Raw genomic sequence first — 23,744 nt, forward strand, 5'->3', positions numbered from 1 at the left:
AAACACATTATATATAATCTATAACATTCACCAAACATGGGTATAAGCACCAGGTGAAATAGTCTGCATCACTAGACACTTACACCTAACTCAACAAGGTACTAAACAGCTATTTTATAATGAAAGCTATGCAACAGAAACATAGCAAATAGTGGCAGACCTTTTCCCAAAATTACGCCATGGTGCCATGTGTACACTTACCTTCTACTGGGCCATACTACAGAGGTGGAATGAAAAGTAGCTAGCATCCAGCCTGAATTTGGAGTGCTTTCACATGTGATTTGGATGCTAGCACTGATTACTTGTGGCTAAGTGGTGGACTGGATTGACATATGGAATGGGTAGTGTCAGTTGTACTACATAGCAAACAAGTGCACAGTACAGAAGTACATTCAAATATACATGTAATGTCTGACCTCAGTTGTATTGGGTCATTGGTGTTGGAATCTGCATTTAGCTAATAAATCAGACTTACTGAGTTTGCCAGGTTTTTTGTACATATTTTTCAACACCAAGGGGCGGCCCGTATGCGCCGCACGGTTGACGCTGGCGTACGGGACGCGGCCGTACGGAACGCAGGTTGCAGCTGATTAACGCCAATTACAGAAATAGTATTTAAAGTAGTCCTAGAAAGGCAAACACTTGTTGCAAACATGCCAGGCTCAGAGTCAGAGGAAGACCAGGTGGTGCAGAATCTCTTGGCACGCATGGAGGCCAACACCACCTATGTCCCCCTCAACCCAGAGGACCCAGATGGCCCATCAACATCAGGCCAATCAGCAGCTGGGCCATCCTCAGCTTCAGCAGAATCATTGGGAACACAGCAGGTGGCTTCCCAACAGAGTAGCCAGCCCAGCACTTCAGGTACAGCAACCGGTGGCCGTGGCCGTGGCAGTGCCAGTGCCCGTGCCCATGGCCGCAGTGGGGCAACACGGGAACCAACAACACGAAACATGGCATATGACCCGCGGGAGCTTGACATCCTGGTGACCCGGGCACGTGATTTAATTGAGTGTCCAGCGGTGAAGTTGACACACACAAGGAGATGGAAGATCTGGGAGGAGATAACGGCGGAGATTAATGCAGTGGCTCCACAAGTTCGTCAGACGGAGCATGTTAAGAAGAGGCAAGTACATGTGTGTTACATTAGAGTAGTACAAGTCCAGTAATGTTTACATTCAATATTAGATGGAGTTGGGCAATGGGTGTTCACGTTGCTTGGAGGCACAGACATGTTGGCCATGACATTGAATTGATAGTTATTGGAGGGTGACTGTTTTTGTATCTTCTAAGGGTTGGTATGAAAAATGAATATAATGTAAGTTTGGTGTCAGTAGGCACATGTTGTATTATGAGAAAAAGGTGGGGGATTGTGAGCTGCGCTTAATAAAGTAAAAGAAAAGTAAAAAATCCTGTAAATTAGGATGGAATAAAAAATGATAGATTGGTTGATCTAGTACAAAAGGATTTTATTATCTTATTTTAATAATAAAATCCTTTTGTACTAGATCAACCAATCTATCATTTTTTATTCCATCCTAATTTACAGGATTTTTTACTTTTCTTTTACTTTATTAAGCGCAACTCACAATCCCCCACCTTTTTCTTGTATATCTAGCACAGGACTAACTATCCTGTCACAGAGCAGCAGCTAGGGAAATACAGCTCCAGCCAGGCGCACCTGCACCCGGACCCACCCAGTGTGGTCAGGGTCTCTTCCACATGTTGTATTATGTTTCAGATTGCAATGGGTGCTACAGCAAACATGAGGAGTTACATGTATTAATATGTACACTTTGATTGCAGGTGGCACGACTTCAAAGGCAACCTCAAGAAGAAATTGACCGAGCGGTGGCAACACAGCCAGACCTCTGGGGCTGGCCCCATGCCATCCAAGCTGGAGCTCACCCCCCTGGAAGAGATGGCCCAGTGCTGTATTGCAGTGGAGGAGGTCCGGGGGGTGAGCACTATAGACAGCGAGTCCCCAGCGGAAGTGATGGCTTCTACTCTTGAAGGTAATTATTTGCCAGGCCATAAGTAGATGTTTTAAATTTGGCATGGAATGTGTGGTAATTGGTAATTTCTCGTTCAACAGCATTGCCACCGCTTGGTCAAGATTCTCTTGAGGAGGTTGTGGAGTCTGTGCCACCTGGCCCCAGTAGCAGGCCCGTGCAGCAGCAGCCGGGATTGTCCCCGGCTGAATTGTCCATGTGGGGCCGTGTACTGGATAGTATTGTGCAGCAGGGAAAGTCGGCATTCGAGCGGGTGCGTAGGGCCGAGGAGGTGCTGCAGGGTTTGACCACCAGCCAGCAGAGTATTGCTGAGAGCCTGCAGGCTATGAGTGCCAGCCAGCAAGCTATGGCTGCCAGCCACCAAGCTATTGCTGGTAGCCTGCAGGTGCTGGCTGATCAAGCCCTGCGGCAAAACGACCTCCTCCTCCGCCATAATGAACTTATGGTGGAGCTAGTTAACAGCAATAGGGCCCTAATGTCACCCGCTTCGGGTGCATTACCAACCTCATCACTCCCTGCTGCCAGAGGGGGAAGAAGATCCACCCCCTCACCAGCATGTGCTCCACATGAGCCACCATCGGACTCTGGCCGTGGACGAGGCAGAAGAGCTGCTGCACGTGGCAAGGAGCCTGCCAGGGGCAAACGTGCTCGCAAATGAACTTGTGTCCCCATTAATCTCCTCCGTTATGTCTTCCCAAATCTTCCATTGAGCTGTGTGTGTCAGCATCCTGTGTCCAAATCCGTGCCCAGGGTCACCACTTTTGCCCGCGGTTCAGATGTCATGTTTGGTTCACCTGTTGCCCTGTTTCGGCTACCATTACTGTGTGCTGTACTTGAAGTGTTGGTGCTGTACTTTTGTTGTGAAGCCACCTGATGTGTTCCCAATGATTCTGCTGTGGCTATTTATTATATATTATGTCATTTTTGTCCTGGTATGGTACCATTTGTTTTGTTATGGGTTTGAAATTTGTACCAAAGTTTCTTTAATAAATTTTATGTTGGCCCCCCAAATGTCTGTATTAATTAATACATGCACAAGTGCCATGTGTATTAGTATTATTAATATTAAGTTGTGTGCATTATTTGCAGTGTAAAAGTGTGTGACAAGTGCAGCATGTAAAGTTCCCTTTAAGCTGCAATGCTTCCAATTGTAGCAGTGAGAAGCGTGTAATTAACAAGTAATGGGTAAAGTATGTGATTGTATTGTGTTCAGGTGACATTGGTTGAGGTGCGTCCGTCCTGATTAGGCGTTCCGATTGCCTAGCGCATGACCGAGTGGTGTCCGCAAAGCAAGAGTAGCCTTTTGGACACCGCACATTTCTTCCCTTTTTGTTCGCGTGCATTCGGCGTGCTGTCCGAATGCACGCCTACCAAAATGTGTGTACTCCCCCGTGTCCGCCCATGTTTCCGCCCAGTTTAGCCCACTTTGAAACTACGCCCCTGTGTCATTCCGCATGACGCCCATAACACACCCATATTGCCCGAATGATTGCGGTGCACATTTCTGAACGGTATTAGTGAGAACAAGTACGGAGACCATGCGTGGCACATGCGCGTCGCGTTCTCCACGCATGCGCAGATGGCTAAAAAACGCCATCCGAAAGAATTCGGGAATATCCGCACAGGCACAGGGTGTGAAGGGCAGGGAGTGGATATAATGGCACTGGTCAGCCAAACACAGGGTGTAAAGGGCAGGGAGTGGATATAGTGGCACTGGTCAGCCAGGCACAGGGTGTGGAGGGCAGGGAGTGGATATAGTGGCACTGGTCAGCCAGGCACAGGGTGTGGAGGACAGGGAGTGGATATAGTGGCACTTGTCAGCCAGGCACAGGGTGTGGAGGACAGGGTGTGGATATAGTGGCACTGGTCAGCCAGGTACAGGGTGTGAAGGGCAGGGAGTGGATATAATGGCACTGGTCAGCCAAACACAGGGTGTAAAGGGCAGGGAGTGGATATAGTGGCACTGGTCAGCCAGGCACAGGGTGTGGAGGACAGGGAGTGGATATAGTGGCACTTGTCAGCCAGGCACAGGGTGTGAATGGCATGGAATGGATATAGTGGGACTTAAGGTTTTTATGTTCAATATTCAACTTGACAGCCATACAAAGCACAATGAACTGGACTTACATGCACAATAATGTGTCAGTGATCCACATGCTGATTGCACCTAATAGAGTAAGTTAATCTATATTTGTAAATTTTAAGATATTTTAAAGTGCAGTGAAGCTTTTGTTACATGTGTGTCCAGGAGTAAGTGTAATACTGTATGTGTTCAACAAGCTTCATGTGTTAGCAGGTGTCCATCAAATTTAGTAAGCCTCTTAATGTTGAAAACAAGTAACTCATTTATTTGATGGGATATACAGGGCCATACCTAGGGTGGTGCCAATGGTTCTTGCCATATCACACTTTTGCACAGTCCATACGCACCCGCAATGTATGTGCCAGCGCTACCAGCTGCACCGCTGCTAAAATGCATCATAACCGCAGACATCGCTGTGCGGCCTGCCCTGTGTGCATGGACATACACGGCATTGATGCAGTAACAAGCAACATCAATTCCCCAAGTATCATGTCCCCATGTCTGCCGATAATTGCTCCATTAAGTGAACATTGGCATCCCATGCAAACATTCCCTAAATGAGCTCCCAAGTTCATTATGTAGTTCACTCCAGAAAAATATCAACAATGGGCCTAATTCAGTATGGAACGCTAATGTAAGAAGTTACAGTTGAGAGGAGTAAAGGCCCCCATACATTAGGCCGACTTGTCCTTAGGACAAGTCGGACCCAATTCTCCTGTGAGCCGCCCGGCAGCTCCCCGGGAGGCTCACATAAAATTTGGCACTTGATGAGCCAGATTTTACATGTGATAAATCGCTTGCGATTTATCACATGTAAAACAAATGGGGAGCTGCAGGGCGGTGAGGAGCAGTGGGGCGGGCAGCGGCAGTAGTGGGGGCGGGCGGCGGCAGTAGTGGGGGCGGGCGGCGGCAGTAGTGGGGACGGGCGGCGGCAGTAGTGGGGACGGGCGGCGGCAGTAGTGGGGGCGGGCGGCGGCAGTAGTGGGGGCGGGCGGCAGCTCACAAATAAGTTCCCGGCGGGTGATGCTGACCTGGCCGGCATGCTGTGGTCACAAATAGTAGCGCTGCCGCTGCGGGACGCACAGTGGCGGCTATTAGATTTTCAAAATAGCTGTCAAATGACCGGCCGTTCTGTGATTGGCTGAGAGAGCTCTCAGCCAATCACAGAACGGCCGGTCATTTGACAGCTATTTTGAAAATCTAATAGCCGCCACTGTGCGTCCCGCAGCGGCAGCGCTACTACTGTATTTGTGACCACAGCATGCCGGCCAGGTCAGCATCACCCGCCGGGAACTTATTTGTGAGCTGCCGCCCGCCCCCACTACTGCCGCCGCCCGCCCCCACTACTGCCGCTGCTATTTGTGATCACAGCCGGCCAGGTCAGTGTGTCTGCCCGCCGTGCACCCCCGCCCCCCGGTGTCTGCATGCATATGCCTGACAGGTGGGCAGGCATATGCATAGCATACAGGGAGGTCGGATGATCTTATGTGCTGACCGTCCGACCTCCCTGATCCGGTCCGATGCGCACGGGACCGCGCATCGGATCGGATCATATATCACACACCTGCGATTTTGGGGCGATTTCATCTGGTTATCGGCCCAAAGTGCCGAAATCGGATGAAATCGTCCCAAAATCGTATAGTGTATGGGGGCCTTAAGCCACCGCTCAGAGAGAAAGTGTAACTGCCCTGTGCAAATTTCAAATTGAATTATGAATGGATTAAATATGGCTATCCACTTGCAAATCCATATGTAATTTCTGAGGCATCAAATAGTTTTTGCCATCTGTACAAATCTGAGTAGATCTGAGACTTCCACTAATCTGTGACTGAGACAAGCTGGAATTGGACAGCCCTGATGTCACAGACCCTCTCCAGAAACGCCTGGGCATACCCGCCATTTTACCAGAAAAGCTTTTTCCTGTTAGTCAAACTGCAAGTGGATTGCGTTTACGATCCATAGACATTTTCATTCTCTAATTCCCCCCGTGCATGTGCAATGTGTACAGTATGCATGCGCAGTTATTCGATAAACGCCCAACTTGCATATTTGCTAATTAGCTTGTTGAATTAGACCCAATGGGCAGTATTTTTGGGGACTGTTTAAAAACTGTCCTATGGGCAGCTGTTTAGAAACGAACCAGAAGTGGCTAGATTTTAGCTGGCTCCATCTCGAATAGTCAGGGTTGGGAGTACCATTAGGCAGCTTAGGGCCTCCGGAATCTGGAGTCTGACTATCACAAAAGTAAGGATGTTTGCGATACTGTAGGCATCTTTGTTGAGCTTACTTAATGCAAATGGCAGGTGTTGTACTTCTATGAAGCCATCTCCACACCATTCTCCTGAGGTTCTAGAAAGTCTGTATTGGTGTGTGGATGGTGGTGGGGGAAGCAAGCTGACATTTTGCCTAGGGTGCAGGAAAACATTGCACCGGTCCTATACCTAGTCCTTTTGTGTGTATTAAATAAATTTGGTTATGCTTACCGGAGACTGTCTGAGAATGACTCCACTCCGTACTTGGAGATGCTGTATCCTCCCCCAGACATAGATAATCTCCCAGCATAGCTTGAAATGTTGACCACTCTACCCCTGGCTCTCCGGATCAGGGGCAGCAATTGTAGAGTAACATCTATAAGTCCCAGTAAATTCACATTCAAAATTTTGCTATAATCCTCTTTGGTCAACCAACCATTACGAGCAGTAGGCATAGCAATCCCAGCATTATTCACAAGAGCCCAGAGACCTGGAACAAATAAAGTAGAGATCAGTGTGTGTGTGTTTGTGTGTGTGTGTGTGTGACTTAAAGTATACATAAATCATGTCACACCATTACAAAATAATAATTTTTTCGCATATCCGTATGGGGGGACAGCATATTAAAAAAACACTCAGAAGGCAGCACATTTGATAAAGATACCTTTATGAGATTTAGTTTTCCAGTGTTCATGTAAGCATGTATGAACTGATGTGAAAGTCAATTGCTGCTAGATGATGACCTTCTATTTCATTTCCACATGTGGTGTCCAGAAGTATAAAGATACCTTTATGCACTTATCCCCATAGACTAATGTGTGCGTATGGGTAGGCATCCCTCAGTGACGTGCGGTGGTGGCTGTGAACAGAAATGCACTTTAACAGTCACCAAGGCACCCCCCCCCCACTCCCCACACACCTGGCCGCTGCCGTTTATCTGCCCCCACCCCCGAAGTCTGCCGACGACGACAACCCCAAACCTCCGTGCCTCCCTTCTGGCCCCCACTAGACCCTCACCAGAAAGAAAAATATACAATTCTACGCACCAGCCAGGTGCACCAGGGGTGAGGGAACAGGGACAGTGGAGCCAGGGTAAGTGTCACAGGGGGAGGGAAGTGTCCAAGCTGCACTAAAGGAAACTTAATTGACAAGGGCTGCTGTGATTGTACAGCAGCTGGATCTGCTGTCCAATCTCGGCAGCCCCTGTTAATGAAGCACTTCTACAAGTGCCGCGTTTGCTATTATTTTGAATTAGCTTTTTTTAGCCCAAGGCTTAGCCCCACCCCCCACCCCCAATTCCCCCCACCCTCTTCATCCCCTTACACTAGATAGTGGGAGCCACACATATCGGTGCCTCCCAAACTATTTCTAATACTTCAAATTGCTAGAATAATATGAAGAAAATACTTATGACAGAATATGTGTCATAGGTATATGGATTATTTTAAACAAAATGACAGGGGAAGCGCTGCACGTCCCTGGCATCTCTGCTATCCCTGTGATATTACATCTTGTCTCAATGTTATAGACCTAGACCATTGGTGTTTTTGTTTTCCCTCATTGGAGGAACGCTACACTTTATCCAATTTATAGAAAACCAAGTTCAGTACCAAGCACCACTTTTGAACTGTTCTATCTGAAATTTGTGAGGACTAATTGGTGGTCCTCAGTCTGTGTTGATTCTGCAGGCAGGGCTGAAACTAGGGGAGCGATAGTGGGTCACGTGACCCGGGCGCTGCCCACTGCATCAGCAGGCTGCTGTGGCCCGCCGCTGCCACAGACAGTGTTTAGCCAGGGGTGGTGCACAGCTGGAAACTTCGGGTGGTCAGCAGCCGGTCAGAAATTGGCACTGCCCGTGGAGGGGGAAAGCCTGGAGCCTCGGTCTTCAGGAGCCGACCGGAAATCCGCACCTCCGCGGGAAGGGGGACAGCTGGGAGCTTTAGGTCCTCAGCAGACACCCAGAAATCGACACTGCTGGGGGAGGTGGACAGCCAGAAACTGCTGGTCTTTAGTAACCGGAGGTAACTGACAGCAGAGCATGAAAGGAGCAGCCAGCAGCTACAGACCTTCAGCAGCAGATACTCAGCAGTGTACTACTACCTTCACACAGGCTGCAGGGAATTATTGCACCTTGGGACTTTATTATTCCCCCCCCCCCCACTGATGCATCTGTAGCAATCAGTGCTGGATTAAACCTTATGGAGGCTCCTAGGCAGTCGAAATCTCATAATACTTTTTAAATTCTAATTATCATCTATTTAACTCCCTGAAGAAGACCCACACGGGTCGCAAGGCGTTGGAGGACATTACCACACACCGCACACCCACCCAAGTCTCCTCCCATCCGGGAGTAGAGCGCACGGCAATTGCCGGGACCAGAGACTCGGGTGCAGGGATATCGCGTCATTCGCGTCATCCACACCCGGAAGTCGAACCCCATGCAGAGTCCGTGGAGCCCTGCAGGACGTGCGGACACGGCGCCGACCTCAGCCGCGGCAGGATTGCAGAAGCGCGAGAAAGGAACAAGAATCGGACTCACCAGCAGTCACAGGTTAGAGGTGCACTGCGGGCGGTAAGGGACGCCAGCCCCCCGCACCACCGGCTTGTGTACCCATCCCCTCCACGCACTATCTGACTCTCCCCCGCATCCACCACACCTTTACAATCTGAACGCATCCTGCACAAGGTGATCAGCCCTTGCTGTCACCCAGGTGCAGTGGTTTGCGTCCCTGACTTTGTTCACCCGTTCTCTGACATTATCTACCACCTGTACGCATCCTGCACAAAGTGAGCAGCCCTTGCTGTCACCCAGATGCAGCCCATTGCGTCCCTGAGAACTGTGGAACAGAAACAGTACCACAGTGTGCTACACCAGCACCACCCCATTGACTATCTGTATTATTCAGCACTGCTGTCAATTTTACTGCACTACGATAGTGATTTTTCCAATAAATTGTGTTTCTTAACCACCACTGCATTTCAGATTCTCACTTGTAACCTGATAGAAGTGCTGAAGCTGCTACCACCAGTCATGACAAGGCCGATACCTCTTTGTATTTTTTGCTCTTTGGAGCATTTCTCTTTTTTTGGGATAGTTTATTAAACTGCCACCCTGTCTGCCCCTGCAGTGCCGCTCTGCTTCCAAGATGTGCCAGGTTGGAAGTGTAAGGTCCACATGTACAGTATGTGATGCCCACTGCTGTCGCTTAGCTCAGTCATCCAGCTACCTCGGTATACCCTTTTGGCCCAACTACATTAAATGAAAACAATTTTGTAAGCTGTGAAGTGATCAAAATTGACTAGAAATGAGTGGAAACTAATGTTATTGAGGTCAATAATACTTTAGGGGCAAAAACAGGCCCAAATTCTGTTATTTTAGCCATTTTTAGCATTTTTTCATAAAAATCCAGATCCAAAATCAAAACCAAAACCCACAAGGGTGGTTTTGCCAAAACCAATCCAGATCCAAAACACGAAGGGAGATCCAGATCCAAAACCAAAACCCGAAAAAGTGGCCGCAGCACATCTCTAATTTTAACAAAAAATCTTGTAATGTGAATCTGATGTATATGGTTTATGTATTTTAAGTTGTTAATGGGTACATTACACTAATAAAGTATTTTCTGTGTTTTGTGGGCCCCATCAGCTCATGTTGAAACGCGTTGAGCCCACTTTTTTTATTGCTCCAGACTACACCTCTCCAATAACCAGACTCTGCTTCATTCCGGACCAGTTTACTTTTCCAATACAAAAGGATCTTCCAAACCTCAATCTATTTATAACTTCTACTCATTCCTCACCAGCAGAGTGACATCATTATTTTTAGTGTAAATAAATGTATATTTATTAATAAATCTAACCTTTATCATGGACAATATCTTTGATCCATGCTACAGCAGAGCTTACACTCTGACTGTCAGTAACATCCAGTATTACTGTCTGTACTCTGCTGGCGGTCTCCTTCCTCAGTTCTTCAGCTCCTGTCTCCGTCAGACAAGCAGCCAGAACCTTCATTCCACGTCTGTCCAGCTGCTTCGCCAGCAGGTTCCCAAATCCGGTGTCACAGCCGGTGATGAAGACATATTTATCAGAGAGGTTCTCCAGTATCTGACTGTGTCTGTACCATCTGTACAGGAGGATGAGGGCCAGCACCACCAGCACAGGGAGCCACATGATGAAGATTCCTTCAGAAAAAAATAAGATGAAAATATATTAGGACACACAACATTTCTTTTAAGTGTACCACCCAAATTAAGCTAAGCAGGGACTTTTCAAATTTCGACTCCTAAGGGGGTAAAAAAGGCGTAAAGTGTTCTGCCCAGCAAACCTTTGCCCAGTTACAATCAGGCACATTAGATCATTTTCATTATTTCTGTTATTATCAAATCCATATTTAGTATATTTGTTGTATCTGTATTCATTTTTTTAAGGGTTATTTTACACAAATTGTCCATATTATTACATGTATAATTATGATATATGATTGTAATGGCATATACATTGTATTTATGTTAACAAGATGTATACAGTATAAATACAGTATGTTACAAACTGTGGATTATGTACAGTATCTATTGCTTCTGCAATATACTGTGTGGGAATGAATACAATACTAAATAATCACTTCTGCATATATGGAAAATTCAATACAGGATAAATATAGTAGATCACAAGAAAACATTCAAATTAATTTGAGCATTTAACCCAGTGGTTCCCAACCCTGGTCCTCAAGTACCCCCAACAGTGCACATTTTCCAGATCTCCTCACAGAATCACAAGTGACATACAGTAATTAGCTCCACCTGTGGATCTTTTAAAATGTGTCTGAAAAATGAGTGCACCTGTTGGGTGATCTGGAAACCGTGCACTGTTGGGGGTACTTGAGGACCAGGGTTGGGAACTTTCTCTGTGCTGCTGTTGTAGTTTAAAGCAGGGTTTGTAAAGGCGTTCAGCGTGTTGAAGATACGCCGGCTGGGGGCGGGTTGGAGACTCCACAACACTGGGGAACTTGAAAAAGTTCCCAGTGCATCTTGGGTACGAAACGCGTTGACGCAATTCACAGTCTTGTGGAGTCTCCAACCCGCCCCCAGCCGGCGTATCTTCAACACGCTGAATGCCTTTACAAACCCTGCTTTAAACTACAACAGCAGCACGGAGAAAGTTTCCCCATCTGCGGTGAGTGCATCAAACCGGCTTCTCCCTGTTAAAAGACCATCCGCTCCCTAAACAAGCTGAGCGAGGGAGATCCTGGCCGTCACTGACAGGTGAGCAGCAATCATATCAGCCGTCAGCCATACGGCGCACCACGACCCGGAGTCCCCGGCCGTCACTAATATCGGTGCAGAGACTACATCAGCCCACAGCCATACGGTGCACCACGCTCCGGAGATCCCGGCAGTTATTAACAGCTGTACAGCAATTACATCAGCCCCCAGCGATACGGCGCATCACGCTCCGTGAGTATCAAGGAAACAAGTGTATTACTTTGCATTTTGACCGGTGACTAATCCTATTGCCATACAAACTCTCTTTGCGTGTTATCCTACATGCTAATGGACTGGCTACACATTGAATTACCGGCTTATTAATCCTACTAAAGCCTGAGGCTATTACCTGCTTGCCTTATCGCTGCTGCTAATACTAATTATACTGCTGCTAAAAAAGGAAATTTTCTGTGGTATCATTATCCTAATTAATTTGAGACTCCATTGATTTATTAATCCTAGTGCCTATTACTATTATAGCCCTATCTTAGAGTTATTTTGTTGTATTAATTTTTAATATATATTTTTTATGTATAAAATGTTATAAATTGTACGTTCTTTCTGATCCTTTTTATAAAAAAGTGTGATTATATACAGTGTGTCCGGATTCATTATTCCTGATCATCAGACTATCAATATTTATTACCAAAGCAGCGCAGTGCATCAAAAATATTTTTGTTTTTACAAAAGCATTATGCCCTACTTCTCACAAGGAAGGAACATACGCACTTGGTGGTACACACGGACATTAGTGAGTTTTTTACCAGTCCTGTCAATTCATTTCTATTAGCCAAAAAACACCAGCTTAGGGTGGAATACTTATCATGTTCAAAGGGCCAAGCTTGTCTGGGATGATCCGTGTATTGGCAAGTATCACTCGCAAGCAAGGCAACGAAGAGGGCAGTTTCACAGTACCAAATGGCTTCGGTGCTGGCCCAGTGAACAATGTGGAAGCAGGCTCAACGTGTTTCGATGTTGTCAACTAAAACCTTCCTCAGGAGCAGTATGATGGTGAGTATCCATGGACTACAATTTATACCCCTCTAATTGGGTCCAATATGTGCAGGAAATTACATCACATGCTACTAATGTAATAGTAATCACATATTATATATAATCACATAAACAAATTTTAAATTTATTCAGAAGCATGATTATTTGCATAGAAGCCAGTTCTTATAAACCTCAATTAATAATATCAATAATTCATGAGAAAGAGGGAGAGAAGAAAGAGATAAAAACTTGATTCCGAGTCACGGAATTCTTTCTCTTTTCTCTCTCCCTCTTTCTCATGAATTATTGTTATTGATATCATTCATTTAGGTTGCCTTAGTAAAAGGATTTGATTGGTGCGCTACTAACTGCAGCTGGTACTGGGGTTGTCAATCCCAAATAGATGTACACAAAGCAAAACAAGAATGTACCAGGTTGCCTTGCCTGCAAGTGAAACTTGCAGGCAGTGTCTGGAACGCGTTTCTCGTTCCTCCAATCCAGAGTCTTGACGGGACGCTGGAGTACAGCTATTCGCTACCCGATATATGGCCCAGATCACCATGGCAACAGCCAGCATGCGCTCCAACGACGTCTAGTGCGCTGCGTTCCAATGATCACTTCCAGCCACACACCTCCGGCCAGCAGCGTCTCGTCGACCAAGAAGAGGGGGACGGACGGGGTGAGACACACCCTATTTAGGTAAGTACTCACTGTTTGTATGTTGTTACACCTACACCTTGAATAAGAGGCGCTTTGGATCCCAAAATGTCGGACACCCGCATTTAACTAATAAATGCCTGATTGATTTTGCACAAGAAATGTCCTCAGAGTGCCGCTGTCTGCTTCTTTTCTTTTGGATATATATATACATATATACATGATTCACATTGGTGAAACCTATGCTGTGTGTGACTGCTCCTGCACTTACTAATTTATTTGGAGGATTCCATTGCATCTGCTAATTTCCCTGAATTGGTTAAACCAAACTAGGAATAACTCTCATTTTTTCTGATTGCTGGAAGCGTACCGGACTGTCTCTGAGACACTTGATTCCTATGGTATTTATTGCATTGAATTTCCATAGTGACTACTGATTGCAATATCTTGCCCCTGATGAAGTCATGATTTGACGAAACGCGTTGGGCCTTGTATCTGCGATTACGAATCCTCTGAATTGAGCAAATCCTACTGAAGTTCACCAATTGTTGTATTGTGCATATTTGCTTATTTGCATATCTGTAATACCCCAAAGAAGGGTGTTTTATTGTACATAATGTATATGTGTACTTTTTATATTTTATATTAAATATACAACCTTTTAAGTGACATTCATTGTTCTTTAGCGCACTCTGATCCCCCCTTTTCTTTACATATATACATATACATATATATATATATATATAAAAAAAAAATATATATATATATATATAGCAAAAGGTACCTAAAATCCGCGCCTCAATGATAGACAGCAGCAACTCTGAGAGTCCCCTGTTAGCCGGGACCCAGAACAGATAGAGATACAAAAAAGAAGAAACAGAGTGCGCTATATGTAAAGGACACAACTTTTCCTCAGTTTATAAAATATTTAATAAAAACCTACAACATGGCTAAAAAGAGATACACAATTTACACGGTCATTTGACATAGTGTATAATAATCCAATACAACAACAGGCCCTACAGTGTAAATTGTGTATCTCTTTTAAGCCATATTGTAGGTTTTTATTAAATATTTTATAAACTGAGGAAAAGTTGTGTACTTTCACATATAGCGCACTCTGTTTCTTCTTTTTTTGTATATATATATATATATATATATATATATATATATATATATATAGCACAAAACCCTGCACTCTCACCCCGACACAGGTAACTTCTGGGATGCCGTATAGGGTACCGGACGGCTCTCAGACAGTCGGGATTCCAACAGTCAATACTCCGACGTCGGAATCACGACTGCTCCCTCGTGGGGGTCCACGACCCCGATAGAGGGAGAATAAAATAGGTGCCGCAGCTCGCCACCATGCCCGCAGCGTGGCGAGCACAGCGAGCCTGCAAAGGACTTCATTGCACTCACCCCGCTGTGCAGTCGGGATTCCGACGTCTGAGTAATGACTGTCGGAATCCCGACTGTCGGTGATTTATACCACACCCGCCGTATAATAGTATGATGTAGGTGGTGCCCATGCAACTATATAAATACAGAACAAAAATCCCCGGAGGGAAACAGCACTCACCAGACTTGTATGAAATGTTTAAGTGGTTTAACGGGTCCACGATTCATTCATCTGGTAAATGCAGCCTGTTGACGTTTCGGTCCGTAATGGACCTTTCTCAAGGCAGCCAAAGTGATCAAATATCCAAAACAGTGCAAAGTCACAAAGTTAAATGACAAAAAACATGTCAGAAAACTGGATCTGGGGATAGTCCTCTACAAGATTGTTGATCATATCCCCCCTCTTAACCGGCGTAGATAACAAGGTAAATTTCTATTACAATGGGAATCCAGATGGATTGTATGATAGCTTATATTTGCAGGCTGCAATGTTCAAATTTGGCCACAAGATGGCTATAAAAACAACATTCAGATGAGAACAATTCTACTTCTACAGCAAACATAACAGGTTATAGTACAGCTTATTTTTCTATTAAGAGATAAATCTTTTTAACAAAATGAACTGCACATTAGACTTATCTAAAGTTACCTCATCCCTCCCAACTGTCCCATTTTTTGTGGGAATGTGCCGTTTTTTTGGGATGTTCTCGCGTCCCTCCCGGGGCCGGCAGTGTCCGGCGGTGGGGGGGACAGTTGGGAGTCCCCCCTGTCCCCTGTGAATGCGCACGCGGGAACGTGCTAAACGCGGGAACGTTCCCGCGTCCCTCCCGCGGCCGGCAGTGTCCCGCTGCGGGGGGGGAGGGAGGGACGCGGGGACGCTCCTGCACCCCTCCCGCGGCCGGCAGTGTCCCGCTGCGGGGGGGGGGGGCAGTTGGGAGTCCCCCCCAATCTCACAGAATAGACGCTGTGCGCATGCGCACATCGTCTATTCGCGACCGGACATGAGGGCGCGGCCTAATTTGCATAAGCCGCTCCCTCATTTACATACGCCACGCCCCCTGTTCGGCGCTCGAGTGTCCCTATTCCAAATTTCAGAAAGTTGGGAGGTATGCTGCAGCCTGAGAGACTGGAACATAGCCAGCAGATCTTGGAGCCACTAGCCATGGCCCCACAGTGGCAAAAAGGGGGCATGGCCTCACAACAATAGGCTACGCCCCCCAAATTTCGGGCACGCACCCAGCATCTATTCCTGCAGCCAGAGGGGCTGGGGGCATGTCTAGAGGCTCATAGAGCCTCTGGGCCATGCCCCCACAGCGGCAAAACAGGGGCGTGGCCTCACGGGAAGATGCAATTATAGGCCATGCCCCCTTTCTGCAAGCCATGCCCTCTAATTTCGGGCACTCACCCATGTCCCTCTTCACTGAGCCTGGAAGTTGGGAGGTATGATTAAAGTGACTTTGTGCCAATCCACACACTGAAAGTGCTTGTGTGCTGTGAGATAGATATAACATGCCACCTTGTGGCTAATACTATTTATAAGTTATACTAAAACAGGTCACCCTGTGACAAAAAAATAAAATGCCACAGGGATTAATTACGTCTAGGCAGACTTCCCATCAGGTGTCATCCATAGGCCCTTAAAACCAAAAAATTCTCCCAGCTAGGGAAAAGCACATAGCGTGATTCTGTTTCAAAAACACATTTATTAAATCTATACATACATAAAACCACAACAGAAGAAAAAATGGACCCATACAATAGCATAAAATAGTCAAAGCTTATCTGATTTGATGCCAACGGGAAATAAAGAGGTAAGTAGTGCCCAACCGGTTTCATCCCTTTCTCCTATATTCTGGGACTTCCATGGGTCAGAGATTAGGTGACGTAAACCCACAAAGTAAATATACTGTAGATTGTTAGTTACCTGGCATGCGGAAAAAATTTAATTTTTTAAAAAACTTTAACAAAAAAAAAATCAAGGTTAAAAGGTCGTGAGCGCTTATCTTTTAAGGAATGAGGTAGATTCAGAAATGTTATAACACATTTTATTTAAGGTGTGGCACATAAACGGGACTGGACTCTTTTTATATCTGATTTGTGTTAGAACAATGAATGACCTCATTTCCTGTTTTAGGGAGTGATGTGTGTGTGGGTTAGTTAATTACCTCACTTCCTGTCTCCTAACATGGCTGCCTCACCTGTTACCCTGTTAGGGTGGAATACACAGCCCGTGGAAGTTATTATCCAAAATGTCTACACCAATAATTAATTTGTGATCTTTGATCCCAGAAAGACAAACAGATTATAAAGGGGGATTGTAATCTGTTGAAGTATTGATCAAATAATAGACAGCATCTAGGTCGACAGTCATAGATTGACACCAAAAAGTCAACATTGGCAAAAGGTCGACATGCATAAGATCAACACAAGCAAAAGGTTCACATGGAAGAATTGATCAACATGTTGCTGTTTAAAAGGGGCAGACTAATGGGCCAAATGGTTTCAGCCATCAAATACCTTGTTTTAATATCAACCCTTCTCAACATGGACACACAACAAGTGTAGCGTGTATGCTCGTCATGCTTCAGATACTGTTGAGTCCGCGTGGATGATAAGGTATGAAAACGTCCAGAAAATGGAAAAAGAAATTCATAAAAATGCGTGTCAACCTTTACATTTGTCAACCATTGTCATGTCAACTTTTTACTTGTGTCGACCCTTTGTCAATGACAACCTAGTGCATGTTGACCTTTTGGTCTCGACATTTTTATTGTCTACCTAGACACTGCTGATATATCATCCGGATCCCGATTGATCACAACCACACAGTGCTACGGGCGACACCACACCCCCCCCACCTGGATCCGCCACTGCCTCCTTGAAGTCACCACTGATTCACAAAAGTGAAATCAGTGGTGGCCAAGCTGGTCTGCTGCTGAAGCACAGTAATACATGGAGACTTCTAGCCGCCACCTGTAGTCGCCGCTGGGTCAGAGCATAGCTGCCGGTGACTTGGGTTTGGTCTCGCCCTCCCACGGAATGAGGCATGGCTTTTGAAACATCAGGGCACACCAGGAATGTCCCCGATTTCCCAGCAGCCCAGTCCAAACACCATTAGAGCAGGGTTGCCGACCCTCCCGGAATTACCGGGAGGATCCCGAAAATCGGGTCCTCCTCCCGGCCCCCCGGAAAGGTGGGCAACCCTCCCGGATTCCAGGGGACCCCCACGCCACCCCCCGATTGTGGCGTCTTCCCCATACCTTTGAATTGAAAACCGCCAATCCGCGGGTCTCAGGGGAGGGGGCGGAGCTAAAATCACGTCATTTTAGCCCTGCCCCCTCCACGGAGATCCGTGAATTAGGGTTTTTACCATCCTGGGGGCGGGGCTTAATGATGTAAAGCTCAAGCCCCGCCCCCCGAACTGCAGCTGGAAGTCTCCTCTCCGGGCTTCTCCCGGAGAGGAGACAGAAAAAGTCGGCAACCCTGCATTAGAGCAGTAAAATCTGGAACTCATTGCCGGTGGGGGTGGTTACAGCAACTACTGCTAATGAATTTAAATCAAAACTGGATACAATTTTGGCCAGTAAGGGAATCCTATAGATATGACTTACTCAATTCAGTTGTTACAAGTCAGATAGGTTGAACTCAATGACCTAATGTCTTTTCTCAGCCTTAATTATGCCCCTTTCAGACCAAGCTGATTACCCAGTATTTTGCCATTTTTTTGCCATTTCAAAACGGTAATATGTGCAGTCTGAAAGGTCCAGAGTGAATTTACCGTTTTAAAATAACTGGTATTTTAAAATGGTAAAAAATCCGGGTCCTACCCCTTTCAGACCCGTTTTTTTTGGTGTCTGAACGGGTCTGAAACAGTACACAGGCAGCAGTGAGCACTTTTGGTCCAGCTCTGTGCATATTTAATGAGCGGGACCAGCGCAGTCAGTGGCGGTCTCTGCCTCAAGTGAAGCCAAATGCAGTCTGTGAGAGTGCACTGGCTTCACTGTGACTGCCTATTGGAAGTCTGACCTGCCAGTCACCCAAGGCATCCCATCGGGAGGTGTTCCCTCCCTCCGAGATGCCTCTCTCTCTGCGCAAATGTGCGGCAGCCTCCAAAACGGGCTCTACGCATGCGCAGTATCGCGGACCAAACTGTGCATGCGCCGCCGGGAACCCGATCAAGCCTTCGGGGGCTGCTGCAAATTCAGCCCACGGAGGCTTGGGCCAGCGCTGCGCAGTATGTATGAAGGTACTGAGTGTAGGGGACTTCTGGGGATGGCGGCGGTGGCTGGGGATGGCGACGGAAGATGGCTTTATAATGGTAAGAGCTGCCACTGAGCACAGTGCATATTTAATGAGCAGGCCCGCTCATTACATATGCACATATGTAATAAGACGCTCATTACATATGTACATATGTAATGAGCGGCTCATTACATATGCACATATGTAAATATGTACTGCGCTGGGTTCCGCTCAGAGCGGGACCAGCTGATGCTCAGACCCCTTACCCTAGCCTTACCCTTAGCACAGTCCTAGCATCCCGCAGCTTGTGACAGCTTGTGACTGGTCTCCATTCATAGCCTGCAGTCCCGGGATTATCTGCTCCCTGCCTCTAATCATGCTGCTTTCACACCACAGACCTGCTTTAGACCCGGTATTTACATGCAGTGTTAAAGGGGTTAAACTTGCTCTGACCCATTTTAACAAACGCTTTAAATACCGGGTCTAAGCAGGTTTTGCGGTGTGAAAGCAGCATTACTATGTTACTATGCTACTATGATTGAGAGATTTGCTCTGCAAACATAAATTCAGCTCTGCACCACTGCTTACAAAACTGCTTTGTTTGTGGCTACTATGTATGTGTACACTATTACGTGTTCCAGGTGTAAAAGTGCATTAACATACATCTTAAGATTTCACAATATCATTAAGAGTTAAACTGACAAATAAAAAAAAAAAGCTTAAGGGGAGCTAAATACTTTCCACTAGCATTGCTTGATATAGGAAGGGATTTTACCTTACCTCTGTGCAGACGGCAGTACACAGCCAATACTGACTCTGGGTAGAGAATAGATTTACGCCCTCACTCTGTCATTCCCTCTGCACAATAAATGTATCCTGTTTTATCTTCCAGTTACAGCTGATTGGTCCTCACTAGCAATACTAGAACTTTAATTACTCAGCAGAAAATCGTACCAAAGGAAAATTGCCAGCAGTCTGGAAGTTACAGAGGACTTATCAAGGGCCTGATTCAGAACTGTTCGCTAGGCTGCAAGCGCAGAATCTCCTCACTAGCATACGAGGGGATGTGTTCTCGATCCCATCCCCTCCCATGCAGACGAAGGAGAGAGAAATCATTGGATGGTCACCTACCATCCAATGATTTTTCTCCCATTTTGGTAATAAAAGTCAGTCCGAACCGACTTTTATTTCCGCCATTGACCGCCAAATACGGGGCGGGCGCTGACATCATGTGACATCAGCCGCCCACTCCGAGCACAAAATGCTGGGCGTTCCCCTGCTCCAGTCCCCTGTCTGCCCCTTGCCTACCCCCTCTGGAGTGAACATCACGGCGAGTGTGAAACTTGATGAAGCTGTTCGCTCCAGGGGTGTGCACATGCACAAACCCCAATGAGCGGGTCTGAATAGGCCCCCAAGTACCATCATCTTATTCAAAATGAATGACTAAAATGTTATGTATTTTTTCTTGACAAATTGCCATAATGTACATTTATTTATTCTTTATTTACTTACAGTTTCTTATATAGCGCAGCAGATTCCTTTGCACTTTACAATAGTAGACAGTGATAAAACAAACAGGGTAACAACAAACAGACTTGGGGGTTAGAGGGCCCTTCTGCCAGCTTATAATCTATAGGGATATAGGAGGGAAACACAAGGACAGGCACCAGTAATAGCATAGTAGTCCCACCAATGTCAGGTTCAGAAGGGAAGCTATATAATACATAAGTGCCTCAGAGGGTTATGAGTGTAGAACTTAAATATGATAGGCTTGCCTGAAGAGGTGAGTTTTCAGGGAACACTTGATAGTTTGGAGGCTAGTAGAGAGTCTTATTGTGCATGGCAGGGCATTCCATGGGATGGTCAAGATGGGAGATATTTTGTGATAAGTAAACAGATATATGCTGGTGCAGTATGGTTATTAGCTTTATACTGTATGTGAGTAGGTGTTTTATATTGAATACGGTAAGATACAGGCAACCAATGGAAGGACTGGCAGAGCGGATCAGCAGACGATGAGCGTCTTGCAAGGAAGATCAGCCTAGCAGCAGCATTTAAAATGGATTGCAGTGACAAGAGTCTGTTCTTGGGAAGACCGGTTAGGAGACTATTGCAATAGTCAATGCGGGATATAATGAGTGCATGGATAAGAGATTTAGTAGTGTCTTGTGTGATATAGGGTCGTATTTTGGATATGTTTTTTAGATGCATGGAACATGATTAGAGACAGATTGAATGTGGGGAACAAAGGACAGTTCTATCTATCTACAGTTGTGGTCATAAGTTTACATACCCTAGCAGAATTTGTGATTTTCTGGCCATTTGACGGAGAATATGAATGATAACTCACAAACTTTTCTTTCACTCATGGTTAGTGGTTGGGTGAAGCTATTTATTGTCAAACAACTGTTTACTCTCTTTAAATAATAATGACAACAGAAACTACCCAAATGACCCTGATCAAAAGTTTACATACCCCAGTTCTTAATACCGTGTATTGCCTCCTTTAACATCAATGACAGCTTGAAGTCTTTTGTGGTAGTTGTGGATGAGGCTCTTTATTTTCTCAGATGGTAAAGCTGCCCATTCTTCTTGGCAAAAAGCCTCCAGTTCCTGTAAATTCTTGGGCTGTCTTGCATGAACTGCATGTTTGAGATCTCCCCAGAGTGGCTTAATAATATTGAGGTCAGGAAACATCAGCGATCCACCTCTGTGTTTCACAGTAGGAATGGTGTACCTTTTATCATAGGCTTTGTTGACTCCTCTCCAAATGTAACGTTTATTGTTGTGGCCAAAAAGTTCCATTTTGGTCTCATCACTTTAAATTTCTTTGTTCAAGAACTTTTGAGGCTTGTCTCTGTGCTGTTTGGAGTATTGTAAGCGGGAGGCTTTGTGGCATTTGTGTAGTTAATGGCTTTCTTCTGGCGAATCATCCATGCAGCCCATTTTTCTTGAGATGCCTCCTTATTGTGCATCTTGAAACAACCCCACCCCTTTTTTTCAGAGAGTCCTGTATTTAAGCTGAAGTTATTTGTGAATTTTTCTTTGCATCCCGAACATTTTTCCTGGCAGTTGTGGCTGAAATTGTTGTTGGTCTACCTGACCGTGATTTGGTTTCCACAGAATCCCTAATTTTCCACTTCTTAATTAGAGTTTGAACACTGCTGATTGGCATTCTCAATAGCTTGGATATCTTTTTATATCCCTTTCCTGTTTTATACATTTCAATTACCTTTTCCCAAGGATCCTTTGACAATTTTTTTGCTTTCGCCATTACTCAGAATCCAGACACATCAGTGCAACACTGGATGAAAGATGCCAGGGTCTTTCAGGAGACCGGAAACTCACTGACCTTTTAAACACACACACTGATTACAAGCAAACAGATCACAGGTGAGGATGGTTACCTTAAGTAGCCATTGAAACCCATTTGTGGCAACCTGTGTGCATGTTATGAGGCCAAAATCTCCAGGGTATGTAAACTATTGATCAGGGTCATTTGAGTAGTTTCTGTTGTCATTATGATTTAAATAGAGTAAACACAGTTGTTTGACAATAAATGGCTTCACCCAACCACTAACCATGAGTGAAAGAAAAGTTTGTGAGTTATCATTCATATTCTCTGACAAATGGCCAGAAAATCACAAATTCTGCTAGGGTATGTAAACTTATAAACACAACTGTATATCTAAAAGGCTAAATACTCCTCACCTCTGAGGTGAAGTACTGCCAATGACCACTAGAGGCCACTCGATGAACCAAATGAAAGCAAAATTATCTGTTTCAAACTTGCTGATATATTTTGCTTAGTAAATCTCCCCCATAATCTTGTTTTAGACAACAATTTTTATTTTAATTTATATAACAAATGGGAGCGATGCTGGCCTTTTTAGAGGATATTTTGAACATTTATTAGAGAGCTGTTTGCATTGAAAGGGTTAAACAATTGCTCTTGAGAGGTACGTTTCATGTTTATCTGGGCTTACATTTCATTGTTATTCACTGAGCAGTGCCAATTTAATGTACCTATTAACGAGACCTGTACTGACATACAAAGAAAGATAACACAGCAGTGTTTACAGAGGTCATAGGACCTCACTCAGGTCCAGTCACTGCTACAAAGTACCGATTATCAATAATCAGTACTTTGCGGGTGCACCGTACCCATTCTGCACATGCACAAAAGGGTTATGTGACACAGGATGCAGAGTGGCAACATACTTTCAGTGATTGTTATCTGTGGTAGTCGGCTTGTGCAGCACCACAGGTGGAAAAAGGTTTAGTTTAAAATAATGTTATGCTATATTAAACTAGTGTTTACTGTATGTATTGTATAAAAAAAATACTAATCTATAAATAAGCTTTAACCCCTTCATGACAGAGCCAGTTTTTGCCTTCCTGACAGAGCCCTTTTTTTCAAATCTGGCATATATCACTTAAGTGGGGATAACTTTTTTTTGCTTTTACTTATCCCAGTGATTTTGAGATTGTTTTCTCGTGACACATTGTACTTCAAGTTAGTGGTAAATTTTCGTCGATACAGTCTGTGTTTTTTTGTGAAAAATACCAAAATGTCGTAAAAAAATGGAAAATTTTGCGATTTGCAAAATGTTAAATTTTCTGCTTGTGAGACAAATAATCTTACCACTCAAAATAGTGAATAACTAACATAGACCATATGTCTACTTTATGTTGCCATCATTATTTCAACCTCATTTTCATTTTTTTGGACACTAGGAGGCTTCAAATATGAATAGCAAATTCTCAAATTTTCAAGAAAATTTCAAACTCTGATTTTTTTAGGGACCAGGTCAGTTATGATGTGACTTTGAGTGACTTG

At 45.1% G+C, this 23,744-nt stretch overlaps 1 protein-coding gene across 5 annotated transcripts in view; it reads right to left on the reverse strand.

The window, feature by feature from the left end:
• LOC146057716 (retinol dehydrogenase 16-like) overlaps positions 1-21,568 on the reverse strand; it is a 40,992-nt gene extending 19,424 nt beyond the window's left edge. The window contains exons 1-3 of one of the 5 annotated variants that reach the window (XM_083169309.1): positions 21,381-21,554; positions 10,208-10,531; positions 6,579-6,837 (exon numbers count right to left, since the gene is read on the reverse strand). In XM_083169309.1, coding sequence (XP_083025435.1) covers positions 6,579-6,837; positions 10,208-10,531; positions 21,381-21,417 — 620 coding nt within the window. In that variant the 5' untranslated portion in view covers positions 21,418-21,554. Of the gene's footprint in view, positions 1-6,578; positions 6,838-10,207; positions 10,532-14,843; positions 15,491-19,679; positions 19,826-21,380 lie in introns of those variants that run through there. The other 4 variants (XM_083169310.1, XM_083169312.1, XM_083169311.1 and 1 more) reach the window with 4 other exon arrangements.
• Positions 21,569-23,744: the final 2,176 nt, after the last annotated feature.

This window comes from Crinia signifera, chromosome 2 (genome assembly GCF_055691185.1).
Source record: "Crinia signifera chromosome 2, ASM5569118v1, whole genome shotgun sequence".
NCBI lineage: Eukaryota > Metazoa > Chordata > Amphibia > Anura > Myobatrachidae > Crinia > Crinia signifera.